Genomic DNA, 24,406 nt, shown 5'->3' on the forward strand with positions numbered 1-24,406 from the left:
TACACGTCTCTTTACACATCACTAAAATCCAACTCATCAGTTTGTCCCAGTTCCCTAGCTTGCTGTTCTGTTCCTTCCTTAACTCTTTTTTAGATACTAACATTCCAGGGACTGGTCCATGGCGGTATTTCCCAGCTTATACTAAGACATAGAACAATCATATGTCTTGTCCTCTTCCTTTGGGACATTCCAGCACAGGCCTGTGAGAGTAACTCCCTTTCTATTGCTACAGTAAAATAGTCATCTGTCTGGATCTTGACAGCTTCCCTATTTGCTCAAGCAAAAACTTCAGTGAATGCCAGAGGTTATCGGATACTTAGCTGAAGTGCGCAGGGTTATATAAAAATCAGAGGCCAGTTTAGACTATATCAGTGCTATAATATTTGTGCTTAATGCATACTAATATATGTGGTGTGCCAGCATATATTAGTCAAGACCCTCACTGTCAAAAATGTGTACGTTATTTCCAGTCTGAATCTGTCTAGATTCAATTTAACAGCTGGTCACAGCACTGGAAAATGGAGCATGCATCAGTATGTACACTGCAATGAAACTGTTTTATCACCTTTGCTCAACTCCAGCAACACTTGTTGGAGATCAGGAGGCGGACATTTTACGAAGTGTTCTGAGAACTTGTGTGAGCAGAATAAGGTGCTCTCATGTTACTGCACTTTCCAGAACTAAACCTGAGCATTTGGTGAATCCTTCCCAAAGACAGTGACCTGATTCCTTGTGAGAAGACCCAAGTCCTTGTTTAGTGCTTAGATAGATAATACTGCACTTTCATGCAATGCATTTATTGGGAGTTGGAAAAGAAACCAATTTGTATTGAATGTAAATAGATTTTTCCCATGTTTATGTTTTTCATCTATATTTTGCACACAGCAGTACAATAAGCTTGTGGCTGTATGTCAGTGAAGCTGTCAGGCACCATCATGTACTTTAAATGCCTGATTGTAAAATTGTGGGGCTTTTTTTTAAAATAATTTGTTAGAACCTGATAATTACTTTCAATACTATACTAATGACAATTAAACACAAGTAAACCACAAGGATACCAAAATTGAAGCAGTAACATTTTCCTTTTACTAGTGCTCTCGGGACTTTACAGTCCCATTACAACATTCCATGCCACTGCCTATTCGAATTAGCACTGAACTTCAGTTCTGTGTGTTCAGCCCAGTGCAGGTGTGTGAGAAACGCATTCATCTAATCATATTTATTTTACAAAAATTAAGTACTAAGCCATTTGCCTCAATAATAACCTGCAGCACTGAGTTCCACTGGTTAATTATACACTATGTAAAAAGCTATTTCTCCTCCCCCCCCCACACACATACTCCTCTGTATCACAAGAGAAAGTAGAGTTCAATTGCTAGGCAAAATCTTTTGCCTTCTGAATTAGAGGAAAGTTGGGGCATGGCTGGACTCTATTTTGGAAGGTCCCCACACATATCTCGTCCCCCCTATGACCAAGTCCTTCCACCTCTACATGCCCTGCCTCCATGCAACCCTCTTAGACTTTGGTAACATAATTTGCATTTGTGTTTGTGAGCTCCATGGCAGACTAAAGAGAATGGGGAGCCAGAAAATGAAGCTGAGGCCTAACTTTCCGTGCAGGGAATGGGGGAAGGAAAATTAGGGAACTCAATGTTCCTGTACCAATCAGAAAGGCCATGGACAGGTGGCACTCTGGCTGGCAGGACGGGCATGCTGCATGTGGTGTGAGGCCCTGGAAGAGGTCACATTACAGTTTGCAGAGTTCTATCCCTCAGTGGTCAGGGGTGGGAAACAGCCAAGAGGAGGCAAATAGCATTTTTCCCCTTATGAAGAGAAAAGTTGAGTGAATCGATTTTTTTCCCCCCATGGAAATTCTGCAACACTGTTAATATCATTTGTGCCCACTGATCTCACTGTATAGGCGTGCCGGGGGGAAAGTGCGTATGTAGGACAATGGTGTCTCTATAAGCAGTGTTGAAGGTCCATGAAGTAAACCTCATCGAGCCCTGCTAGGATGCAGGAATACAGGGCAAGGAGACTATGGATGAAAATCATCAGAGGCCTCCCCAAGAAAACAATGGTCCAACTTTTTCCCAATAACATCACAAATCCCTATGAAATATGATGATAATTAGGTATGCCATAGTTTTATTGGAGTTTTGTGTTCCTGCTTTGTTTTGTTATCTCATTGCTCCAGATACATTGACCTTGCCTCTTACAGTAAGTATCTGGTCATGAGAAATGCAGAACAGAAAGACTGGAAATACCAATATTCTTCAGAGATTATTGGGATATCTGTGGAAGCACATGAATATCCACTTGAATGATGCAAATGGGGCTTTGATCAGGGTCGGCACAACAAGTACCTTATTACAGTATTTATGATAACTGAACACTCAACAACTTGGATTAATCTAACCTGAAGAAAATCTTTCATTTATGTGTATTTAGACCAAAGGAACTCAGATTCACCTTGGTATAGGCAGGCAATCTAAAAGGAGAAGAGGAGTGCGCTGTGTGAGGCTTGATGTTTGCAGTTTGATTTGATGTCCCACACAACTGTTTCCAGAATGCACAATTTTCGTAGATAATCAAATAAAAAACAACCACTTGCCCACACTAAAAAACCACCAGGCCTGTAAGTGTGGTAATAAAAGTAAGCGGCGGCATACTCCATCTGAGGTGCCATGTTATAAACAATGCTCATGAAACCTTCAGGGCCAAGATCTATAAAAGAAAATGTCACTGCTCTTGGAGCCAAGAGCCATTTAAAAAAAATTGTCTGGGAGTGAAAATGTCTAGATTTCATATCTCGTTGCTTAAAAATGAGATTCCTCTCTTCTCTGGCATTGTAGATAGAGGAAGTGAGCAAGCTAGCTCCATTTGATCAACAGTGCTTGAAGAGCAAAACAAAACTATTAATTTCCTGACATAGTTTGGGAATTTCACTACCAAAGATCATTCTCTATAGAGCAGTGTTGCTACCATGCACTACTGTCCCAAATAATCTCAATCTAGGGACAGGGCTTTTCCATCCAAAGCCCTAAAAGGCACTAGCCCCACCATATTCTCATTCCATATGCAGATACTCCCTTCCCCTACATTTACTGTAATACAGGGCAACAGAAAAATAAACTATTTAAGTAATAATTTTTAAAAAGAAATTTCCCAAGATTTCTCACCTTTAATGTACCTATCAGATTTTTTTATGCATCCCCATTTCCACCTTTCTTTAAAGTCTTGGGAGAAAACCGGATTTCCATTTCAAATCCACAGTACTAAGATTTTCCATGCTAGCCTCACTCCAAACAAGCCATGGCTAGAAGAGGGTTATGTGGAGGTATAGTCCCCAGACGTTTCAATTAACACAGGTTATTTTGCTGGCTACTAGGTCCGAGGGGGTTTCTGCTCTCTCCCTTTTGGTTCTTGGTTTGGTTGGAAACTCTCTTTGCCTTCTCTCCTGCTCAGAGAGACTTCCCCCCTTTCTCCCCTAGGTCAGTATCTCTTTTCCTTCTCCCTTAAATAAGGGCACTGGGCAATTACTTAGGCTGTGAGAATCACTTTTGGGGATATAGGATTTGCCACCGCATATCACATCAAGTCATGTATCCTAGGCATCGTTGATGCATCAGAGGAATACAGAGATCCTCTGCCATGTAGCTGGCCAGTGATGCGGCATAGCTGAAAAGGTGTGGATTCCTTTATGAACCTGGCAGTGTAAGTGCCCATCACAAAAATGTATAGTCACAAAGAGACCACAGTCACTTCCAGGAAAGAATGTGGATTGAAGGCATTTGGGCCTTTAAACAGATTTGAAGAAAAGCAAAGCAAGTTCAGTCCATCTGCATTGAAAGTAGAGTCATATAATAGCCTTCAAGTAAAAGTGATTGAGCATCAGCACCACACTTCACTGAAAGCCATTGTGACCACCCTCTTTCCATACCCCACTCTCTCTCTAGCCCACTTATTAAAAGCCACAGCTTGATGAGGGCGGTGGGAGTACATCTTGTGAAAGCAACTCTCAGAATCCAAACAGTACTGTCAAGGCTCCTCCCCCACTCTGAACTCTAGGGTACAGATGTGGGGACCTGCATGAAAACCTCCTACGCTTACTTTTACCAGCTTAGGTTAAAACTTCCCCAAGGTACAAATTAGTTTTATCTTTTGTCCTTGGAATATCCACTGCCACCACCAAACTCTAACTGGGTTTACTGGGAAACGTAGTTTGGTCATGTCTTTCCCCCCAAAATCCTCCCAACCCTTGCACCCCACTTCCTGGGAAAGGTTTGGTAAAAATCCTCACCAATTTGCATAGGTGACCACAGACCCAAACCCTTGGATCTGAGAACAATGAAAAAGCATTCAGTTCTCTTACAAGAAGACTTTTAATAGAAATAGAAGTAAATAGAAGTAAAGGAATCACCCCTGTAAAATCAGGATGGTAGATACCTTACAGGATAATTAGATTCAAAACATAGAGAATCCCTCTAGGCAAAACCTTAAGTTACAAAAAGATACACAGACAGAAATAGTTATTCTATTCAGCACAATTCTTTTCTCAGCCATTTAAAGAAATCATAATCTAACACATACCTAGCTAGATTACTTACTAAAAGTTCTAAGACTCCATTCCTGTTCTATCCCCGGCAAAAGCAGCATACCAACAGACACAGACCCTTTGTTTCTCTCCCTCCTCCCAGCTTTTGAAAGTATCTTGTCTGGTCATTTTGGTCAGGTGCCAGCGAGGTTACCTTTAGCTTCTTAACCCTTTAACCCTTTAAGGTGAGAGGATTTTTCCTCTGGCCAGGAGGGATTTTAAAGGGGTTTACCCTTCCCTTTATATTTATGACAAGTACTTTCTGTGAATTTGGATAATACTGTTTGCAGGATCAGTGGAATGATGGATGGTAGAAACCAAACATTACACTGTCCAACAGCTGTGGAAATCTGATGGGAGAGTTTAGTAGCTAACTCTTAATCTGCTTTGTTTATCCAAACTTTAAAATCCTGATTAAGATCGGAGGGGGAAAGAATTTAATGAAATTCTTATGATCATTCAGTCGGTTTAAAACTGTAAGACTTTTCTTGAGCCCTAAAGGAGTGTGCTAATGGAGTGCAGTTATCTTCAGTGATTGCCAATAGGAAAGGATAATGCTGGAACAGTCACTTGACCCCTGCTATTTCAGCATTTACCAATACCAGAATCCACCACCTGGCAGATTAGTTCCTTCTCTTCTTCGAGAAGATGGGACAAAGCAACCATCCGTTTCTGTAGTGAAAGGAAAAGGAGGACTTGTGGCACCTTAGAGACTAACCAATTTATTTGAGCATAAGCTTTCGTGAGCTACAGCTACACGAAAGCTACAGCTGTAGCTCACGAAAGTTTATGCTCAAATAAATTGGTTAGTCTCTAAGGTGCCACAAGTCCTCCTTTTCTTTTTGCAAATACAGACTTACACAGCTGTTACTCTGAAACCTGTAGTGAAAGGGTAGCTTGTAGGGAAGGAAGTGAAATACAATCAAATTATTCTTCCACTCACCTGTGCAATTAATCCAAACTTGTAAGATTTGTTCAAAAGGAGTAATTTTTTGGTAGGTGACTAAATATCACAAGTTTTTCATCACCATTAATCATATTAGAGAGAGGTAGAGTAGATTCGTACTTGAGCAAGTAAGTTTTCCACGGTGATTTCTGAAGACTGAATTAACCTTATTAACCTCGGTTATCCATGTGCTCAACCTTCAACCTTGTAAGAAATGCAGGAACTTTCAGAAAATGACCAGGCAGATTAAGGGAGCAGGAATACATATGTAAGTCTTGAAAGACTCCATAGTCAATGGGATGAGGGTCGCTTAAATCCTGGATTGTGCCGAGTGAAATCTTGGTTAGTGTATCTGACTCCAACTTCATAGAATCATAGGACAGGAAGGGATCTCAAGAGGTCTTCTAATCAGGTCCCCTATACTCAAGGCAGGACTAAGTATTACCTGACAGGTGTTTGTCTAATTTGCTCTTAAAATTCTCCAATTACAAAGATTCCACCATCTCCCTAGGCAATTTAGTCCAGTGCTTACTTACCCTGACAGTTAGGAATTTTTTCCTAATGTCCAACCTAAATCTCCTTTGCTGCAATTTAAGTCCATTGCTTCTTGTCCTATCCTCAGTGGTTTAGGAGAACATTTTTTCTCCCTCCTCCTTGCAACAACCTTTTATGTATTTGAAAACTGTTATCATGTTCCCCCTCAGTCTTCTCTTCTCCAAACTAAATAAACCCAATTTTTTCAAACTTCCCTCAGAGGTCATGTTTAATTATTTTTGTTGCTCTTCTCTGGACTTTCTCCAATTTGTGCGCTTCTTTCCTGAAATGTAGCACCCAGAGCGAGGATACAATGCTCCAGTTGAGGCCTAATCAGTGTGGAGGAAAGTGGAAGAATTACCTCTTGTGTCTTGCTTACAACACTCCTGCTAATACATCCCAGAATAAAGTTCGCTTTTTTTTTTAAAAGTAAGTGTTACACTGTTGACTCATACTTAGCTTGTGATCCACTATGACCCCCAGATGCCTTTCCACAGTATTACTTCCTGGACAGTCATTTCCCATTTTGTATGTGTGCAACTGATTGTTCCTTCCTAAGTGGAGGACTTTGCCCTAGTTCTTATTGAATGTCATTCTATTTACTTCAGACCATTTCTCCAGTTTGTCCAGATCATTTTGAATTTTAATCCTATGCTCCAAAGCACTTGCAACCCCTTCCCACTTGGTATCATCCACAAACTTTATAAGTGTACTCTCTATACCATTATCTAAAAAACTGATGAAGATACTGAACAGAACTGGACCCAAAACGATCCTTGGGGGACCCCCAATCGATATGCCCTTCCAGTTTGACTGTGAACCATTGATAACTACTCTTTAGGAAGAGGAGAGTGAATTTGTGTGGGGGGGTGGAGGGTGAGAAAACCTGGATTTGTGCTGGAAATGGCCCACCTGTTGATCACTTTAGATAAGCTATTACCAGCAGGACAGTGGGGTGGGAGGAGGTATTGTTTCATGATTTCTGTGTGTATATAAAGTCTGCTGCAGTTTCCACGGTAAACATCTGATGAAGTGAGCTGTAGCTCACGAAAGCTCATGCTCAAATAAATTGGTTAGTCTCTAAGGTGCCACAAGTACTCCTTTTCTTTTTGCGAATACAGACTAACACGGCTGTTCCTCTGAAACCACTCTTTAGGAATGGTTTTCCAACCAGTTATGCACGCACCTTATAGTAGCTCCATCTAGGCTGTAGTTCCCTAGTTTGTTTATGAGAAGGTCATGTGAGACAATATCAAAAGCCTTACTAAAGGCAAGATATACCACATCTACCATTTTCCTCCATCCACAAGTTTTGTTACCCTATCAAAGAAAGCTATTAGGTTGATTTGACACGATTTGTTCTTGACAAATCCATGCTGATTGTTACTTATCACCTCATTATCTTCAAGGTGTTTGCAAATTAATTGCTTAATTATTTTCTCCATTATCATTCCGGTACTGAAGTTAAGCTGATTTGTCTGTACTTCCCCAGGTTGTCCTTATATTTCCCTTTTTATAATTGGCACTATATTTGCTCTTTTCCAGTCTTCTGGAATTTCTCCCATGAGTTTTCAAAGATAATTGCTAATGCCTCTGATATTTCCTCAGTCAGCTCCTTGAGTATTCTAGGATGTATTTCATCAGGCCCTGGCAACTTGAAGACAATCTAATTTGTCTAAATACACCTCTACCCCGATATAATGTGACCCGATATAACGCGGGTTCGCATATAATGCAGTACAAAGCTCTGACACGCTGTTCTGAGCAACATGTTAAGGGGGCTGGGCCTGGGCTGAAGAGGAAGAGGGTCTTGGGGTCGGTCAGGGGCTCCCCCTTGGGTGTGGGAGGCAGGAGCTGTGGGGGGGCACTTTTGGGGGCCCCACAGTCCCAGAGTGTACCAGAGGATTAGCGAGGGGCCATGAGCAGCCCGCTCCGCTTCCCTAGCCCTGGCCCCAGCCGTGTCACTTGGAGGAGGGGGCTTGGGGGAAGGGATCCCCCCACACTCACTGGCAGCAGCAGAAGCAGAGCAATCTGGCCCCAGCCCGCTCCACTCTGCCAGCTCCCAGCCACAGTACTCCTCTTCCTGCTGCAGGTGAGTGTGGGACCTTGCCCCAACCACCCCACCCCCTCCCCCAGCGACACAGCTGGGGCCAGGGCAAGGAAAGCAGAGCAGGCTGGGGCCGCGTCGCTCTGCTTCCCACCACAAGTGAGTGCAGAGGGTGTCCTTTCCCCAACCTCCCCGCATTCACCGGTGGCGGGAAGCGGAGCAGCCCGGCCTCAGCCCAGTCTGCTCCACGCTACCAGCTCCCAGCCGCGGCACTCCACTTCCCACCGCCGGTGAGTATCGGGGGCATCCATCCCCCAACCTCCCCGCACTCACCAACAGCGAGAAGTGGAGCACCGCTGCTGGTGAGTGCCTGTCGGGGGAGGGGTGTGTGGATAGGAGTGGGGAGCAGTAGGGGACAGGGAGCAGAGGGGTTGGGTAGGGGACTGCGTTATATCGGGGTAGAGGTGTAATGTTTAACTTATTCTTTCCCTATTTTAGCCTCAGACCATACCTCATTTTCACTGGCATTCACTCTGTTAGACATCCAGTTGACACTAAATTCATATGTGTCCGTAAATCTGCTTAGGTACCAGACTCTACTATAAAAGGTCTGCATTGGTTTCACACACTTTGTTCACCATTTCTTTTTCTCTGAAGGGTCTAACAAGGCAGAAGGAGCCACCACTTCTCACTGATGGCCAACATCAAGAGGCAACAGAACAAAAGGAAATTTAGTGAAAAAATCATTCAGAGCAAGAGCATCTGTAACAGGTAAAATTTTGTGAATACAGAAGCTGCTAGAATTTTTTGTGATTAATAAATGCTCACTGCAACGTTAGCTCTTTCCTGTTCACAAACTGATCTTGATTAACATGAATACATTAATCTATGCAAATACATTTCAGCCTATATGTACTCTGAAACTGTTTGCTCTGACTACTCACAGTGAGAGACGGCTCATCTGAGTCACATGATATGGGGATTTTTTAGCTGTGAAGGGATACATACATTTTTTTAAAAAATAATAGAACAAATAGCAATAAAGTACTATTGATTTGAGAACACCACAGTTCTATTAAGAGTTTTCAGACAAATCTATTTTATACTAAAACATTTGAAGTTTTCAGGATTTTACAAATATTTTAACAAACACTGGCAGCTGCTTGACCTGTCAAACAAGGAACAAGATGGCCACATGAATAACAGCAGAGCAAACTCACATATATGAACACAAGACTCTTTAGTCACTATCTGTTTTCAACAAATTAATAGTTTTTCATTAAACACATCCAAGATACATGGAGAACACTAAGTGGGGACATCACATACTGCTAACATTCATGTTTAACAACCATTTTCTGAGGTTTTTCTATAAAATTATTGTTTTATTACTCATGAAAATAAGATTCATTTATGTCCTTCATAACAAATTCATTAAATCGGCCAGTTTTTGTAAAAAGTTAGCGTTGTTTCGATGTCTATTCTATCCTTTTTCTGCTAAGACTTCCAACAAAGGTGCCAGCTGTGTTGGTGGGTTTGTGATATGGATACTCTTTGAAGCAATCTGAGACCATCTACTCCTTTCGCAGAAATCAAATTATTGTTACATTTCCACACTAGTGAAATAAATTTTAAAAGAAGGTTAATATTTATTGTACTTTTCTCGGCTATTAAAAAGTAGGGTAAAACGTACTGCAGATGGTTGGAAAAAAAATACATGTACACAATAATGCCAAGAAAAAGAAAAGGAAACATTGCTTTTCCTGAATGAACTTGAGGTCTAAAAGGGTGAGTACTATTCAAGAGATTTAAACTCTCAGCAAGAAACATGAGAATCCAGTAGAAGAGAGACTTTTTTATTGGAAGGATTTCCCTCAAAAGGCAAAGAATACTCCAAAATCCTATTCTAAAAAGCACAAAACAAATCTGTGTGAAATCCATTCACATCCTCTACAGCAGCACAATGAAACCCTTAGTGGGCAAGGGCTAGAAGTTGTACGCTTGCACATGTATAGCATTGGAGAAGACCAGGTGGGAATTCACTTGTAGAAATACCTAGACCCTCCTGGATCTAGTCTACAAGGGGGTAGCATTAGTTTGGGAGCCCAGGGGGATGTGGATGAAATAAAATTAGTCTTATCAATTTATTGGCTTGGGGCTTGACCCAAAGCCCACTGACGTCAATGGAAATCCATGAATTTCAGTGGGCTTTGTATCAGGCCTTTGGTCTGGCCCTTTATTAACTTTGGCTGAGTCTGCTTCCTACGGACCTTAGAGACACACATCCACATTACATGTAGTGATGGAAATAACTCTGTATGCCCCTGTACCTGATGTATTGAGATTTGGAGTGAAGAGAAATTAATAAGACAAATGGACTGTAACCTTTTTCAGACTTCCTTAGGCTATTTTCATTATTAAATGTAATAAATTACATTTAATATTACAATTAAATGTAACTCTCTCTTTTCCAGTCCACATTTGATACAATGTACCTTGTAAAGAGCAACTGACACCACATGAAAACCTAAGACATATTCTATACATTAGGAACTCTCTCCTAGTGCCTTTTCTTTTCATTTACTTATTTTATGCATTAACAGGAACATCTGCTTAAAAAAGTGGAAGTTTCAGGGAATTTAGCCACTCGTCATCTATTAGAATCCCCTGCACTGCTTTGAAAACTTCAACCCAGGATCTGTGACCCTTAGCAGTTAGTCTGCTCCTGGTGATAACTGGCTCAACTACGCAATGGCACAACAGAGCCTTTGTTATGTTCTCAGCACATAACACATTGTACACATTTACGATTTACACATTGTAACCTGCCCAAGGATTGCTTCCTCTGCTTTATACAAAGTATTCCCTCCAACATGCAATACAACGTAAGTAGCAGTTACTTTGCCTCCTATCATTACACAGCTTTAAATATTAACATAGGTATTATGAAAGTTTTCTAATTAAATCTAATCACACTGTCAAAGAAGGTTACTGAATTTTAGAACAAGGCTCTCAAAAATGAAATATCTCTTATGCTGTGAAAGGAAGCAATGCCAGCCAGGAGGAATCAGGAGATCTATCATGTGGAGTGATTCTGTGCTCTCCAGGGTAAGGAAGCTTCTTCCCCATCTCTGTGAGGGAGATTCTCCTCCCCACAATTGTACTGGCTCCCAGTCCTGTGCTCAGACCACACCTTTCTCAGATGAAGCTAGGCTCCACCCTCACCCACCATCCTGCTGCTACCAGAAGAAAGAAGGATCAGGCCACTAGTAGCCATCAGTCAAGGGACCCGATGCAAATGTCTGGTGGGATTTTTCACCTTGTTCTTCATCTGAAGTCATAATCCTCCATTTGAGGGGATCATTTCCACAGCAGACATTCATGATGTAACAAACAAAATAGTTTAACACCAGCCAGGTAATAAGAAAGAACAAAATCAATTATAAGCAGAATTGCTTTGAAACAGGATGCTTTTAAAAATTTCCCAGGGGGCTAAGGAAGCATTAGCATACCTTTATATTCAATGGGATAAATTCCACCCAGGCTAGCACACTGTGAAACCCCACTGATTTCAGTAAGGTTGTACATGGTGTAAATGAGAGCAGAATTTGACCCTTCATCTCAATCTTATGTCCAAATCTTCACAGATTCTTGAAGAAAACCTAACAGACAAAACTCTGATGTTTATCACTCCCTCGGTCTGTCACTTTCCCAGAACAATTCTGCGGCTCATGCAGGTAATAACTTATCTCAACATACTTTTGAAGGGTAAGGCTCAGGTTGTAGCTGGCTGATTTGATCTTGTTCTGGGCCTCTAAGTGGGTCATGCCATCTGTGTTGACTCCATCAATGGTTACCACAAGGTCCCCCTGGTTCATGTGTGACTGGGCTGCTTTGCTGCCAGGGGTGATCTGTGAGGGAGAAAAGAAAAACAGACTTTATTCTTTGTGTGAATTGGTTTCAGAGAACAAGTCCAGTCCAGAGTTATTATGGGAAGGGTTTATTCCTCACCCTCCTCGATCCCTGCAAAAAAATGACACTAATGGGAAGCTAGACAAACAGGGTGAAATTCATCTTCTTCAGCGGTCCAACACAAGGTCTTTATTTCACTTAAGCCCTATTTTGGGCTTACGTGGTTCATATAACTTGTGTTGGCCCCTCTAAACAGGGACAAACTTCACCCTCAATTAAGGGAGAGTAGATCCCCCTGCATTTTCTGTATATATTGAAAATTCCCATTTAACCCAAGATGGATGTTACTCATCAGGTTCAGATAACTGTCAGTTTATTTATAAAAAGTTGTCTAAAGCAATTAAAATATTTTTTAACATCAGCCTGGATTTTGCCCAAGCGAACTACACTGGTTTACACCAGCTGCAGATCTAGTCCATTATAAATACACAGTTAGATTCAAAAGTATTTCTCACCGCTGAAAGACATGTTCTACCATCTCCCTTGCATGGAGAGAGTGCAGGAAGTTCACCTATTGTGTAATAAACATCAGAATTGGATTTGTTTCTACATGTTGCTCGAAAGTGCATTTATTTTCACATCCGAAGTTGCTTTAAATTTTATGGTTATTTATTATTGAGTGCCTACAGGCCCCAATCAGGATCAAGCTCCACTCTGCCTGGTGCAGAACATATTAATAAATTTGTTGTCATTCTTTCCCTTACCACTGAATTTTCCAAAAATAAATTTTATTGGTTTGAAATGGGAGCGGTGGAACAGTGCCCTTTGGATGAAGGTACACACCCACAAGTGGTCAATTCCATCCATAGTTTAGGAACACTCTTGGGTTCCTCACAGACACTTAGCTCTCCTATAGCAGCATCCACAAATAAAGATTTCTACCATCTTCAGTTGGCTAGGAGATGCCATCTCATCAAGGCAGAAAATATCCTGGCCTCAGTTAGACACACCTTTGTACCTTCCATCTGGACTACAGCAATGTAATATTGCTAGGCATGAGGCCATCAGCCCTTAGGAAACTCCAACTACTACAGAATGCTGCAACACAATTCCTCAGCAACACAGGCTACCAACTGCACATCAAACCTGTCCTCTGCTCTCTACTCTGGCTTCCCATAGACTACTGAATCAAGTTCAAGGTCTTAGAGCCAGCTGTTTAAAGGTAATTAAGTGCCTAAAGATGCAGACCAGTGTACCCAGTGGGAATTTCAAAAGCACCTAGGCACCTGACTCCCATTGATTTCAATGTCAGGCCACCAGGTGCTTTTGAAAATCTCAATAGGCACCTTTCTTCATTTTTAGGAACCTAAATGACTTTAAAAATCTGTTCCTTACTCCCTGTGTTCTAGGTAATCAATGATCTGGGCACAGCATATCTTTAAAAAAAAAATCACCTCGAACTCCAGCATGAAGACTGTGGTTGACAACCTTACATCAGAATAGGGAACATTTTTTAGCTCCTTATCAGAGCTAGCCTTGATGGCATTACAAGAATAGCTCTGTGTACTCTGAATGAAAAAATAATAGCCAAAGATGTATTAAAGCTCCCTGCATGTGATTTAAAGGTTTCATTAATAATATAGATCCATTCCCTCTTGTACTTTTCTGTTTTCACTGAATAGGGGACCCTTTCCCGTCTCAAATTCCCAAAATATGTCATCAAATATAATAAGACATAAAATAGAAGGTGGGGAGAATAATTTAGAATGGAAAGGAGATCAAATAAATAGCCAGTTCAATCAGCGTCAAATAATCTAGCAGAACTCCTTTTAAATACCAGATTGAACACCGTGTCTTGAGTGATCCCTTTAACTTCTTTCTTCACTGAAAGGAAAGTACTTTCCAAGCAGTCAGACACCAAGATATGAGCTTGGCTGATAAAGGCTATTAAAAAAACCTCTAGCCATCTGTAAGACACCACACTCCCTTGCCACAGAAAACGTGCATGCCCTTGTCATAAAAACTGTTAACTGTGCTGTGCTGCTGACACCTCCACACTTCAACCTAGTGATCTGCACACCTGTTTGTGCTTATCAAGAAAAAAGATTCACTGCTGAACATTAAGCCTCTCACTGAAAAAGCTAGCCTAACTGTGGAATTCCTACTCAACACATAAACCTCTCCACCCTGCCCTCCCACCCATCCTATGAACTAAATAAACCTAGGGAACAAGAACTTAAATAGTATGGACAAAAAGAGCTAAACACCTCAATAAAGAGGACTGAAACAGGACTGACGGGCCACATCTTCCTTTCACCCAGCCCCAAATAAAGGCTTACCTTTTTAAATAAGCCCTGGTATAGATGAGGGCTATAACTGTCTTAAAATTAAAGGACCAAATTCTCTGTTAGTGTAAATGGATTAAACACTGTTTATTTCAATGGACCTGCACTCATTTACACAAGCAGAGAATGTCTGACTCACTAACTAACTCAACCCCATCCACATGATAGGCATTCATAATACTAAAGATTCCTGCTCTGTACAAACCTCTAATTATGACCATCACAGTCATCTGTGAGGCCACAAGCTATAGTAGGACCATATTTTAAGGGTAAGATTGCTCTTTGGGGAAGGGGTCAAAGTTGTGGCCTGTCAGTCTTGACAGCCTCCATTTCATTTGAAAGTTTACCGCATGTTTACAAAAGTGAAGGGATTAGTAGCCATGTCCTGAGCCAAGGATAGCGAGGGCATGCTCTGTGCAAGATTTCTCCATACAACTCTGCAGTAGACTTTTGTGTTCCAGTCTTGAGGCCCTGCACAGCTTCGCTAATGCACTCTTCACTTGGCCTTCAATATCCCAGTTATTCTAGCCCTTTGACTCTTCTGAGCAGAGTCTGCCAATCATGTTGCATTCTCCCAAGTCATGAGGCAGCAGAGGTAAAACTGCATGATGTTCAGAGAGACTTTTACTTTTTCTAATCAGTTTGTCCCATCCATATATAATCACTGTTCTTTAAATGGACTAAAGTCCATTTAAGGGATTGCACAGCACTTCCAGCACTTACTGAATCAAACACCCACTAAACCTATAAATATAAAAATGTAATTCAAACGAATGTATTAGATCTGTAACTCAGAACCAGCATAGCTCCCCCCCACCCCAAAAATGGTTATCTACCTTTCGTAACAGTTGTTATTCGAAATTTGTTGCACATGTCCATTCTATTTTAGTGTTCATGAGCCCACATGCACGTGGCACCCTCTTGAGTGCTGCGCTCATGCATTGGTGTATCAGGCGCCACCAGCCCTATGCCCTCTCAGTTCCTTCTTGCTGACAACTCCGACAGAGGGGCAGGAGGGTGGGTAATGGAATGGACACGAGCAACACATCTCGAAGAGCAACAGTTACAAAAGGCAGGTAACTGTTTGTTCTTCTTCAAGTGCTTGCTCATGTTGATTCCATTCTAGGTGACTCACAAGCAGTATCCCTGGAGGTGGGCTCCAAGTTCAGGGCCAAGTGGCTTGCAACACTGCTCTGCCAAAGCCAGCATCGTCTCGGGCTTGCTGGGTAAGAGCATAATGAGACGTAAACTTGTAGACGGACGACCAGGCAGTGGCCCGACAGATTTCTTGGATCAGTACCTGTGCTAGGAAGGCTGCTGATGACACCTGTGCCCTAGTCGAGTGGGCAGTCATGGTCGCTGGTGGAGGCACCTTTGCCAGGTCATAGCAGTAATGGATGCAGGCCATGATCCAATCCTCTGAGCAGACACTGGGTTACTTTTCATCCTGTCCGCCACCGCAACAAACAACTGCGTTGACTTGCGAAATGGCTTAATCCTGTTGATGTAGAAGGAAAGCACCTTCCTGAAGTCCAGGGTGTGCAATCTGTGCTCCTCTTCCGATTTATGAGGCTTCGGAAAGAAAACCAGTAAGTATATGTCACTGGTATAAAACTGTGAAACTACCTTGGGCAGAAAGGCTGGGTATGGCTGCAGCTGGATTTTGCCCTTGTAGAACACCATATAGGCGGCTCTGAAATAAGTGCCCTGATCTCAGAGACTCTGTGGGCGGCCATTATTGCAACCAGGAAAGAAACTTTCCAGGACAGGAGCATAAGGGAGCAGGAAGCTAGAGGTTCGAAGGGAAGACACATGAGCCACAACAGCACGAGGTTCAGGTCCCAGGGAGGGACGGGATCCCTGATATGTGGATAGAGATATTCCAGACCTTTCAAAATCTGGACCATTGTTGTGAGCAAAGACCAACCTCCCTTGGAGCAGAGATGGAAGGCCAAAATAGCAGCCAAGTGGACTATGATCGATGTCAAGGACAACCCTTGGAGCTTGAGGTGCAGAAGATAGTCCAAGATGACCTGCAGAGAAGCCTGCTTGGCCCAGATACTCTGGTCTAAGGTCCAGCACGTGAACCTCTTCCACTTGGCCAGGTAGGTCACTCTGGTGGAGGGCTTTGTGCTACCCAACAAGACCTGTTGGACACGGGCCTGCCTGGGCCATTCAGCCATGCAGTAGCCATGCTGTTAAGTCCAATGCCACCAGGTTCGTGTGTAGAAGGCTGCCATGGTTCTGGGACAGCACATCCTGCCAAAGATGTAACTGCAGGGTACCTCTAGCACTCAACGGTCCGAATGGTAGGGACAAAGACAGTCGAGGAAAGAACATGGTGGTAGGGACAAAGACAGTCGAGGAAAGAACACGGTGGATCCGGGGAGCTGACTGGGGCATCGCTTTTGAGCGCACCATCAAAATGAGGGCTTCTGGCCCCTGGGATGTTTTGCCAGTCCAGGCTACGTGGGTGAGTGGGAGGAGAAAGAGACATGAGCTTTTGTCGTCGCCGTCCTATCCAGGGGTGAAAGTAGTATAGAAGACTTACCGGTCCGGGGCCTCGGGTGGCAGTGATGGGGCCTCAGGTGGAAGGGGTGGAGTTAGGGTCAGCCTCCCCCAGCCAGCCCATCCACACTGCCTGGCCTGCGCTGCCTGGCTCTGGCACCGATTTAAAAGGGTCCAGGGCTCTGGCCGCTGCCATGCCTTTTAAACCTCCAGGCCTCGGGGCAGCTGCCCCTTTTACCACCCCCCGTCAGCGGTCCTGCTGGTAGGGTCCCTACTGGCAGGGCCGCCAACTGGCGGGAGGCCAAAGGAGCAGCGATGTTAAAACACTGCCATGGCAGTGCTTTAACTGCAGCTGCATACGGACTGGCACCAGCAGCCACTTCTTACTGGTGCGCCATACCAGCCCATACCGGCCTATTTGCACCCCTGGTCCTATCCCTTCTCCTCACAGACCCCTGTTGAGACTGCCAAGGCCTTGGCGGCAGCGGCCGGAACTGCTCCCTCGCTGATTGCCGCATATGCAGACCCAGGGAGCGAAGGGTGGCCCAAGCGTCCTTTAGACTATGCAGCCGGGCATCCGTCTGCTCCACGAAGAGACCATTCCCATCAAATGGGAGGTCTTGAATTGAGGCCTGCATTTCTTGGGACAGGCCAGCAGTCTGAAGCCAGGAGCTGTGCCTCATGACCACTGCCGACGGGACCACCCTAACTGCTGAGTCAGCTGCGTTCCACGCCATTTGAAAGGAGCATCTTGCTGCCACAGTACCCTCCTCCACCAGGGTGCCAAACTCCTGAGCCAAGTCCTGGGGTAGTTCCTTGAACTTACGGAGGGAGTCCAATAAGTTAAAATTGTATCTGCCCAAGAGAGCCTGGTGGTTCGCCACCTGGAACTGAAGGCTGGCTGTTGAATAAATTTTCCTCCCCAAAAAGTACAGCCTTTGGCCTCTTTATTTTTTGGGGTTGAACTGGTGTGCCCCTGCTTGTCCTTTCTGTTGGCTGCAGAGATGTCCAGCAAGTCTGGAGAGAGGTGGGTATATAAGTACTTAAACCCCTTTCGCTGGGATGAAGTACTTTTTCTCAGCCCTCCTGGAGGTGGGAGGGATGGACGATGTGGTTTGCCAGAGGGCCTCAGCAATTTTCAAGATCTCATCATGCTCTGGTAGTGCAATACAGGCAGGGGTAGACACCAAGAGCACATTGAACAGGGTATCCTCCTGCTTGGCCATCTCCTCTACCTCTAGGCCCAAGTTCTCGGCCATCCATTGAAGCAGGCCCTGGTACTCTTTAAAATCGTCCGGCGGGCTAGCACTCAAGGACCCCACCACTGCCTTGTCCGGGGATGAGGACGACGACGACTGTACTGCCGGGGGAGGCCCTGGGGCATCATCTCCCATGGGGGAAGGGCGTTTCAGGGTGGGCACCTGCTCCTCTACCCCGATCTCTGAGTGCACGTCGCACACCAAGCCCAGTGCCACCAACTGTTGCTCCAAGGCAGCAGCCGACGAATGGTGCAAAGGTGGCATCGGCATCACAAGTGTGTTCCAGGCACTCCAATAGGGTCACTGCGCTGGTCACTGGCTATGTTGCTAAAGCAGCATCGCAAAGGTCAACACAGCCTCAGGTGCCCAATCATGCCATGATGCCTTGGTGAGGGGCTGAACTCCCTCTCCATGCCAGAGGAATCCCCTTCTGGTGACCACGGTGGGGCTGTCAATGCCTGCGTTTGTCAGCTGACTGGTGCTTCAAATAGGAGGACTGGTGCCTGGGCCGGGGGGACCAGTACCGTGACGGAGATCATTCCCACAGTGCGGGGATGGGGATCTGCTCTGAGAAGATGACCAGAGGGAGGGTGAACAGTGCCAGCGATACGGTGACTGGCGCCTCCCCCTAGGAAATCCACATCAAGAGGGCGGAGACCATGATCACAGTGCCAGTGATCTTGGGCGAGCCACAGAGGACTTGGGCTGTGAAGCTGGAGATCTGCGGCACACAGTCTGAGAGCGCTGCCTCGGCTCTGGGGATTGACGGCACTCAACTGCCCTTAGGGGGGTCTGGACAGCTGGCTTGCCCTCATAGGCAGCCTTTGCTGCTTCCTGAGGCACACGCAGTACCATCAGCACTGGTAGAGGCTTCTGCTCTCTAGGTGCCAGGAGTGCCTGGGAAGGAGTCGGCCCCACCACAAGTCTGGATCCCCTACCACTCCTGGGAGTCAGAGGCAGATCCCTAGTGGTCCCAATTGGGGAGGCACACCTATGTGGCTTTGGTGTGGGTGGGCGGCCCAAACTGAGTCCTTTACCCAATACTCCATGGCCTTTCTTGCCCGGTGCTGAGGAGACATGCTTCTTGGCCTTCTTTTTGGGCACTGGCGACGGAGAGCAGTGCCAGGCGGAGCCCGGTGCCGGGGCATGCTACATACCGAGGCAGAGGTACTAGTGGTAGAGTCCAGCTGGGAAGGCTTGGAAGCTGGGCAAAGAGCAGCCTCCATAAGGAGGGACCTCAGACAGATGTCACACTCTTTCTGAGACCTGGGTTGCAAGTTTTTGCAAATGCAATACTTGTCCTTCACATGTGACTCCCCCAAGCACTTCAGGCAGGTGCTATGGGGTCACTAAGAGGCATAGGCCTGTTGCAGTCTGAGCAGGGCTTAAACCACAGAAACCGTGGCATGCCCTGCCTGGGGTGAGATCCCCGTTGGGACTCTAACTTCATTTAAGAACTACTTAAACACTAACTACTGTAAACAAACTATTTACAAGCCCTAAGGCTCGAAATCAGAAGAGATGAAAACTGCTAGCCCTTGCTAGGCAAGGAAAAGGCGCTCTGACTAACCACCACAGGCGGTAAGAAAGAACTGAGAGGGCATAGGGCCAGCGGCATACCCTGATGCATGAGCGCGGCACTCAAGAGGGTGCCACAGCCAACCCTATAGATACCGCTAAGGCAAAAATTTCCGACGGCCGCGCATGTGGGCGCGCACACACCTAGAATGGAATCAACTTGAGCAAGAACTCAAAGAAGAAACACCGATTACAAACAAAAGACAACTGGACTAGCAACTTTGCTATGAAAACTGTATAGCTCAGTGGAGCTGAACTATATGAGATCCTAAAGGTCAGGGTCTATAACTTAAATAAAAGACTTATCTTGAAGTAAAAACTTAAAATCACTATAATTAGAAGCTAACTGGCTTCCCTGATAGACTTCCAAGTGAACCAACAATATGCAACTAGGGCCAGCATGGAGAACATTTAGTAATCACTGTGGGGCAAAGTTCCAGCATACTGATGGATACAAAGTGGAGCCAGGATTGAAGTGTCAAGGTACATTTGGGACTATTCTGTTCCTACTTTTAAAAATCCAGCAAAAAGAAATGGAAAGCATGGCCCTTTCTCTACTGATGCCTTCTCTTGTTCTGAAAATTCAGTTCCGGTCTCCTGTTAATTCATTAAATTAATAAACAAAACAAAACAAAAATCAGGAAGACAAAGCCAGAAGTTCTAAGTACTATTTTTCCAGATAAAAAAAATATTAAAATTTTGCTGATTTTTTAAAAAGAGTTCACCTAGAGTAGAGAGAGACCTGAATAAAAACTCGCATCTCCTCTAGACTCCACAGGTGTTTCAGATCTGAACTTAGATCCTAATGCTGCAAATGGACCCTGTCTTTACAAGGGGGCTTAATTATAACTAAGGCTAAGATTTAGTCACAGGTATTTTTGGTAAAAGTCATGAACAGGTCAATAAAAAGCCTGTGTCCTGTCTATGACTTTTACCAAAAATACCCCTAACTAAATCTCTACTTCTGGGGCCCTCCTGCTCCAGTGCTGGAGGTTGACTGCCCCCAAGCTGCTGCTCCCAGGGACCATTCTCTGGGTGCCCCGAGGCTGCTGCTCCAGCCATCCCGGGACTGCTGCGCTCGGGCAGTCCCCAGGGCACTCCCAGGACTGCTGCTTGGGTGCTCCCTGGAGCCAGTCACACTGGCCACTGTTCCAGCAGTCCCAGGAGCCAGCTGCCCAGGGCCGCCCGAGAAGCGGCCGGTGCGGCTAGCCCCGGGGCAGCCCCCAAGACCGTTGCTCAGACACTCCCTTGGGTCACCCCCAGGACTACTGCTTGGGTGGTCCCTGGGACCAGTCACATGAGCTGCCCGAACAGCAGCTGGTGCAGCTTGATCCGGGATGGCTCCCAGGATCGCTGCTCGGGCGCTCCCTGGGGCCACCCCCAGGAATGCTGCTCAAGCAGTCCACAGGACCATCCGCACAGTCTGCTGCTTGGGCAGTCCCTGAAGCCAGCTGCCTGGGGTCTCCTGAGCAGCGGCCAGTGCTGCTGGCCCTGAGGACCGCTGGACCAGCTGGCCCCGGTTCACTCCAGCAGCAGCCCTGAAGTCAGCCGCACCAGCTGCTGCAGAAGTCATGGAGGTCACGGAATCTGTGACTTCCACAACCTCCATGAAAGAATCGTAGCCTTAATTATAACTCTGGTTCTTAAAATGCCAGGCTTTGAGTTCAGCCACTGGCTCCTGCTGACCAACCAAATATAGTTTAAGGATCTTGTTCTGACCCTTAAAACTCTGCAAAATTTGACACTGCCTAAATCTCTGCTCCTGTTTCTTATTTTATCTCATTTTGTCTCTTCATGCCACAAATAATGCCAACCTCACCTTTCCCTTAATTTCCTTCTCCCATTAATCTGTGTCCTCTTCCCTGCCTCTCTCACTAGGCCTAGAACAATGTCCCATATCCCAGTGTGCCAGTCCAACTGCATCCAATTAAAACTTTCTTGACAACCTTTGTCAATATAACACCATCACCACAGCCATCTATATTAGTCAAAATGTTTTAAGTTATCACCATTCTATGGCTCTCTCAGTGTATTCTGGTCCAGGCGGTGTTAAATTGTGAGTGCCTCAGGAAGGGAGTTAATTTTTGTCTGTATAGTCACTTGTATAAATGTCCTCATTTAGGCCCTTGTCCTGCAATGGACTCTGCTCAGGTAGACCCCCTACAGCCATGTAGTGCCCCACTGAAGTCATTGGAGCTCCACACAGACACAGGGGATCCACCTATGCAGAGTCCGCTGCAAGATTATAATATTCATCTTCTCTACAAGCCCTCCAATATTTTTAGGATAGTACAGTGGATGTGTATTAATTTATCACTTCTATTTAAGTTTGGAGGCCACCAGTGAGAGATGGTCCCCAAACAAACTTGAAAGTTTGGATTCAAATCTAGGTCCACGCTTCTATAAAAGGTAAATAAGACCCAGTGTAGTGGGGCAGTTGCCCCACTTTGGCAGACAAAGGGTTAATAGCAGCCCTTGGTGCAGCTGCGCAGAACCCAGGCAATCAGAGAAGAGCAGAAAGGCAGCCAATCAGGGCCAGGCACGGCCCTATATAAAGGCTGCAACGCAGAAGAGAGACATCAGTCTCCCCTGACAAGCAAGGGAGGAGGACTGGCTCTCAGGGAGAGCACCTTAGATAGAGCAGTGCTGGGCAGGCTCAGGGGAGTGGAGGGAAAGCTCCAGCCTGATACCTGCCAGGCTGAGGCCCCTGAAAGAAAGGGCCAAGAAGGTGCAATGGCCAAAGGGGAAGTGGCCCAGGGAGCGCGAGCAGTAGAGAGCAGAGAAGGAGGGCATGACATGGCTTCAGCCAGAGAGGACCCAGAGTAGTGGGCAGACCTGAGTCTCTCCCACCCTCCCGCCCCTTACACTGTACCTGGCCGTGGAGGAGCATGACCTGATACAGACTGTGGCTTGCCCTGAGGCAAGAGGCTAGACTTTGGGGCTGCAGGTGGGACCAGTCATATTGCACAGGAGATTAATGTTACAATATTAATGAGAATGCCCATATAAGCAGCTAGTCAGAGATATACACCCTTCCCCAAGGAATCCTCAAGGAATTCCCAGTCCAAAAGACAGAAAATTACACACAGGATTTAGGATGTTATTGGGGTAGCCAGCAAAGAGCAGTTCTAACTCCAGGATGACAGCTGGGCCAATGGGATGAAAGGATTTTTATGGATATCAATTACTCCATAGATGAAAGGATTTTTTCAGACTCCTCCACTTGTGCAGAGGCGGAGGCCAAGCACGAACTGGCACTATGTTGGATAAAGCTTTATGAAGCAAAGAAGTATTAGCATTATAGATGAGCTGAGGTACCTGTGAATAAGAAATCTAATAGATACAGTTCCTGTTCAAGGAGCAATTCTTCCCAAAATATCTGGGATTAAAAAAAAGAAAGAAAGAAAAAAGATCCTATCTATAGTCAGAAATACTATGAAATTGGGATTGCAGCAAAGGTCTTGGAAATATGATTTATGTGATCTGATGTCAGAAACCATTATGGTTTCTGTTAAAAGAAAATGAATGGAAGGATAGATACTGAGGACAGCTAGAAAATAAAATACATCTTCTCCATGAAGAACTGAGCATTTTAGTGTCTTTTGATTTAATTTCTGCATGACAACACAGAAGAAAATTGTGCGACTATGCCTTTATAGTCAGCAGAGACATTCTTTCCATACACTAAGCCTCACAACACTTGGGTGAGGTAGGTAAACATTATCCCCATTTCATAGGTGGGAAATTGAGCTGCTGAAAGTGTGACGCACCAAGGTCACACAGCATGTCAGTGCAAGAGCCGGGAATAGAAGCAGTCCCATGTGACTCCAAGTTTTCTGCTCTAGACTGCAGACAGCACATCTTCCTTCTACAGTTGAGGCAAGGGTCCACAGATGAAGGAGAGGAAGCAGCTTTATCTCCCAAACATGTTACATTTCCTCTTGCCCCCATCCCTCACAAAACTGGTAGATTTAATATCCCCAAAGTGGCATCAGTAGTTTAAAAGAGAGACCGCTGTATCAGCAGGGGTCAGTGAAGGAGAGAAAGAGGAATACCTCTGGAGTAAACTGTCAGGCTGAAATTCATCACTTTCCCCTATGCATCAATAACAAATCCCAAAGGATTTCCTTTGTGCAGTCACTGCTCTGCCTTTGCTGGATAAATGGCCTCAATATTTTCAATTTGTTGCCAGTTTTGTTTGTAAAAAAACAGAAGTCTGGCTTTTGAAGACAACAAAACCTTCCTTCAACCAACATTAAAGGGATCAGCAAAATACTCTATTGGACCTCACATAGCTATTTCCTATAATAAAGTTTAAACAGAGTTGAGTTAAAAAGTATCAGAGGTGCTTTGAAGTGATCTCTTAGAGGTGGTCCCCTGGGCAGTTGTCACTGTATGGACTTGAGTACAAATTCTTCTCTCCAGGGTTCTCTGTGAATCTCTCTTCTGCATGTTCAGCACACAGAACTCCTGTTAATCAGTGTGGAGTACGCAATTGATAGCCACAGCATGGTTGAGGGATCCTCATGCGGTGGGGGAATGGAAAAGAGATTTTGGCCATTTGAATTTAGCATGGCATAACTACTGGTAACCTATCCTCTCCCAAACCCTCCCCAAAAAATAAATAATAGTGGTAGACAAATTAGTTCAACATGCTCTTCTCTGGTATAAAACAGGTTA

The 24,406-nt window shown here is 44.8% G+C and overlaps 1 protein-coding gene across 1 annotated transcript in view; it reads right to left on the reverse strand.

Annotated features, from left to right (window-relative positions):
* Positions 1-24,406, reverse strand: part of LOC140914757 (LIM domain-binding protein 3) — a 123,332-nt gene that overhangs the window by 55,255 nt on the left and 43,671 nt on the right. The window contains exon 3 of the mRNA XM_073353349.2: positions 11,884-12,035. Within this exon, the coding sequence (XP_073209450.1) occupies positions 11,884-12,035 (152 nt within the window). The remainder of the gene's footprint in view (positions 1-11,883; positions 12,036-24,406) is intronic.

This window comes from Lepidochelys kempii, chromosome 7 (assembly GCF_965140285.1).
Source record: "Lepidochelys kempii isolate rLepKem1 chromosome 7, rLepKem1.hap1, whole genome shotgun sequence".
NCBI lineage: Eukaryota > Metazoa > Chordata > Testudines > Cheloniidae > Lepidochelys > Lepidochelys kempii.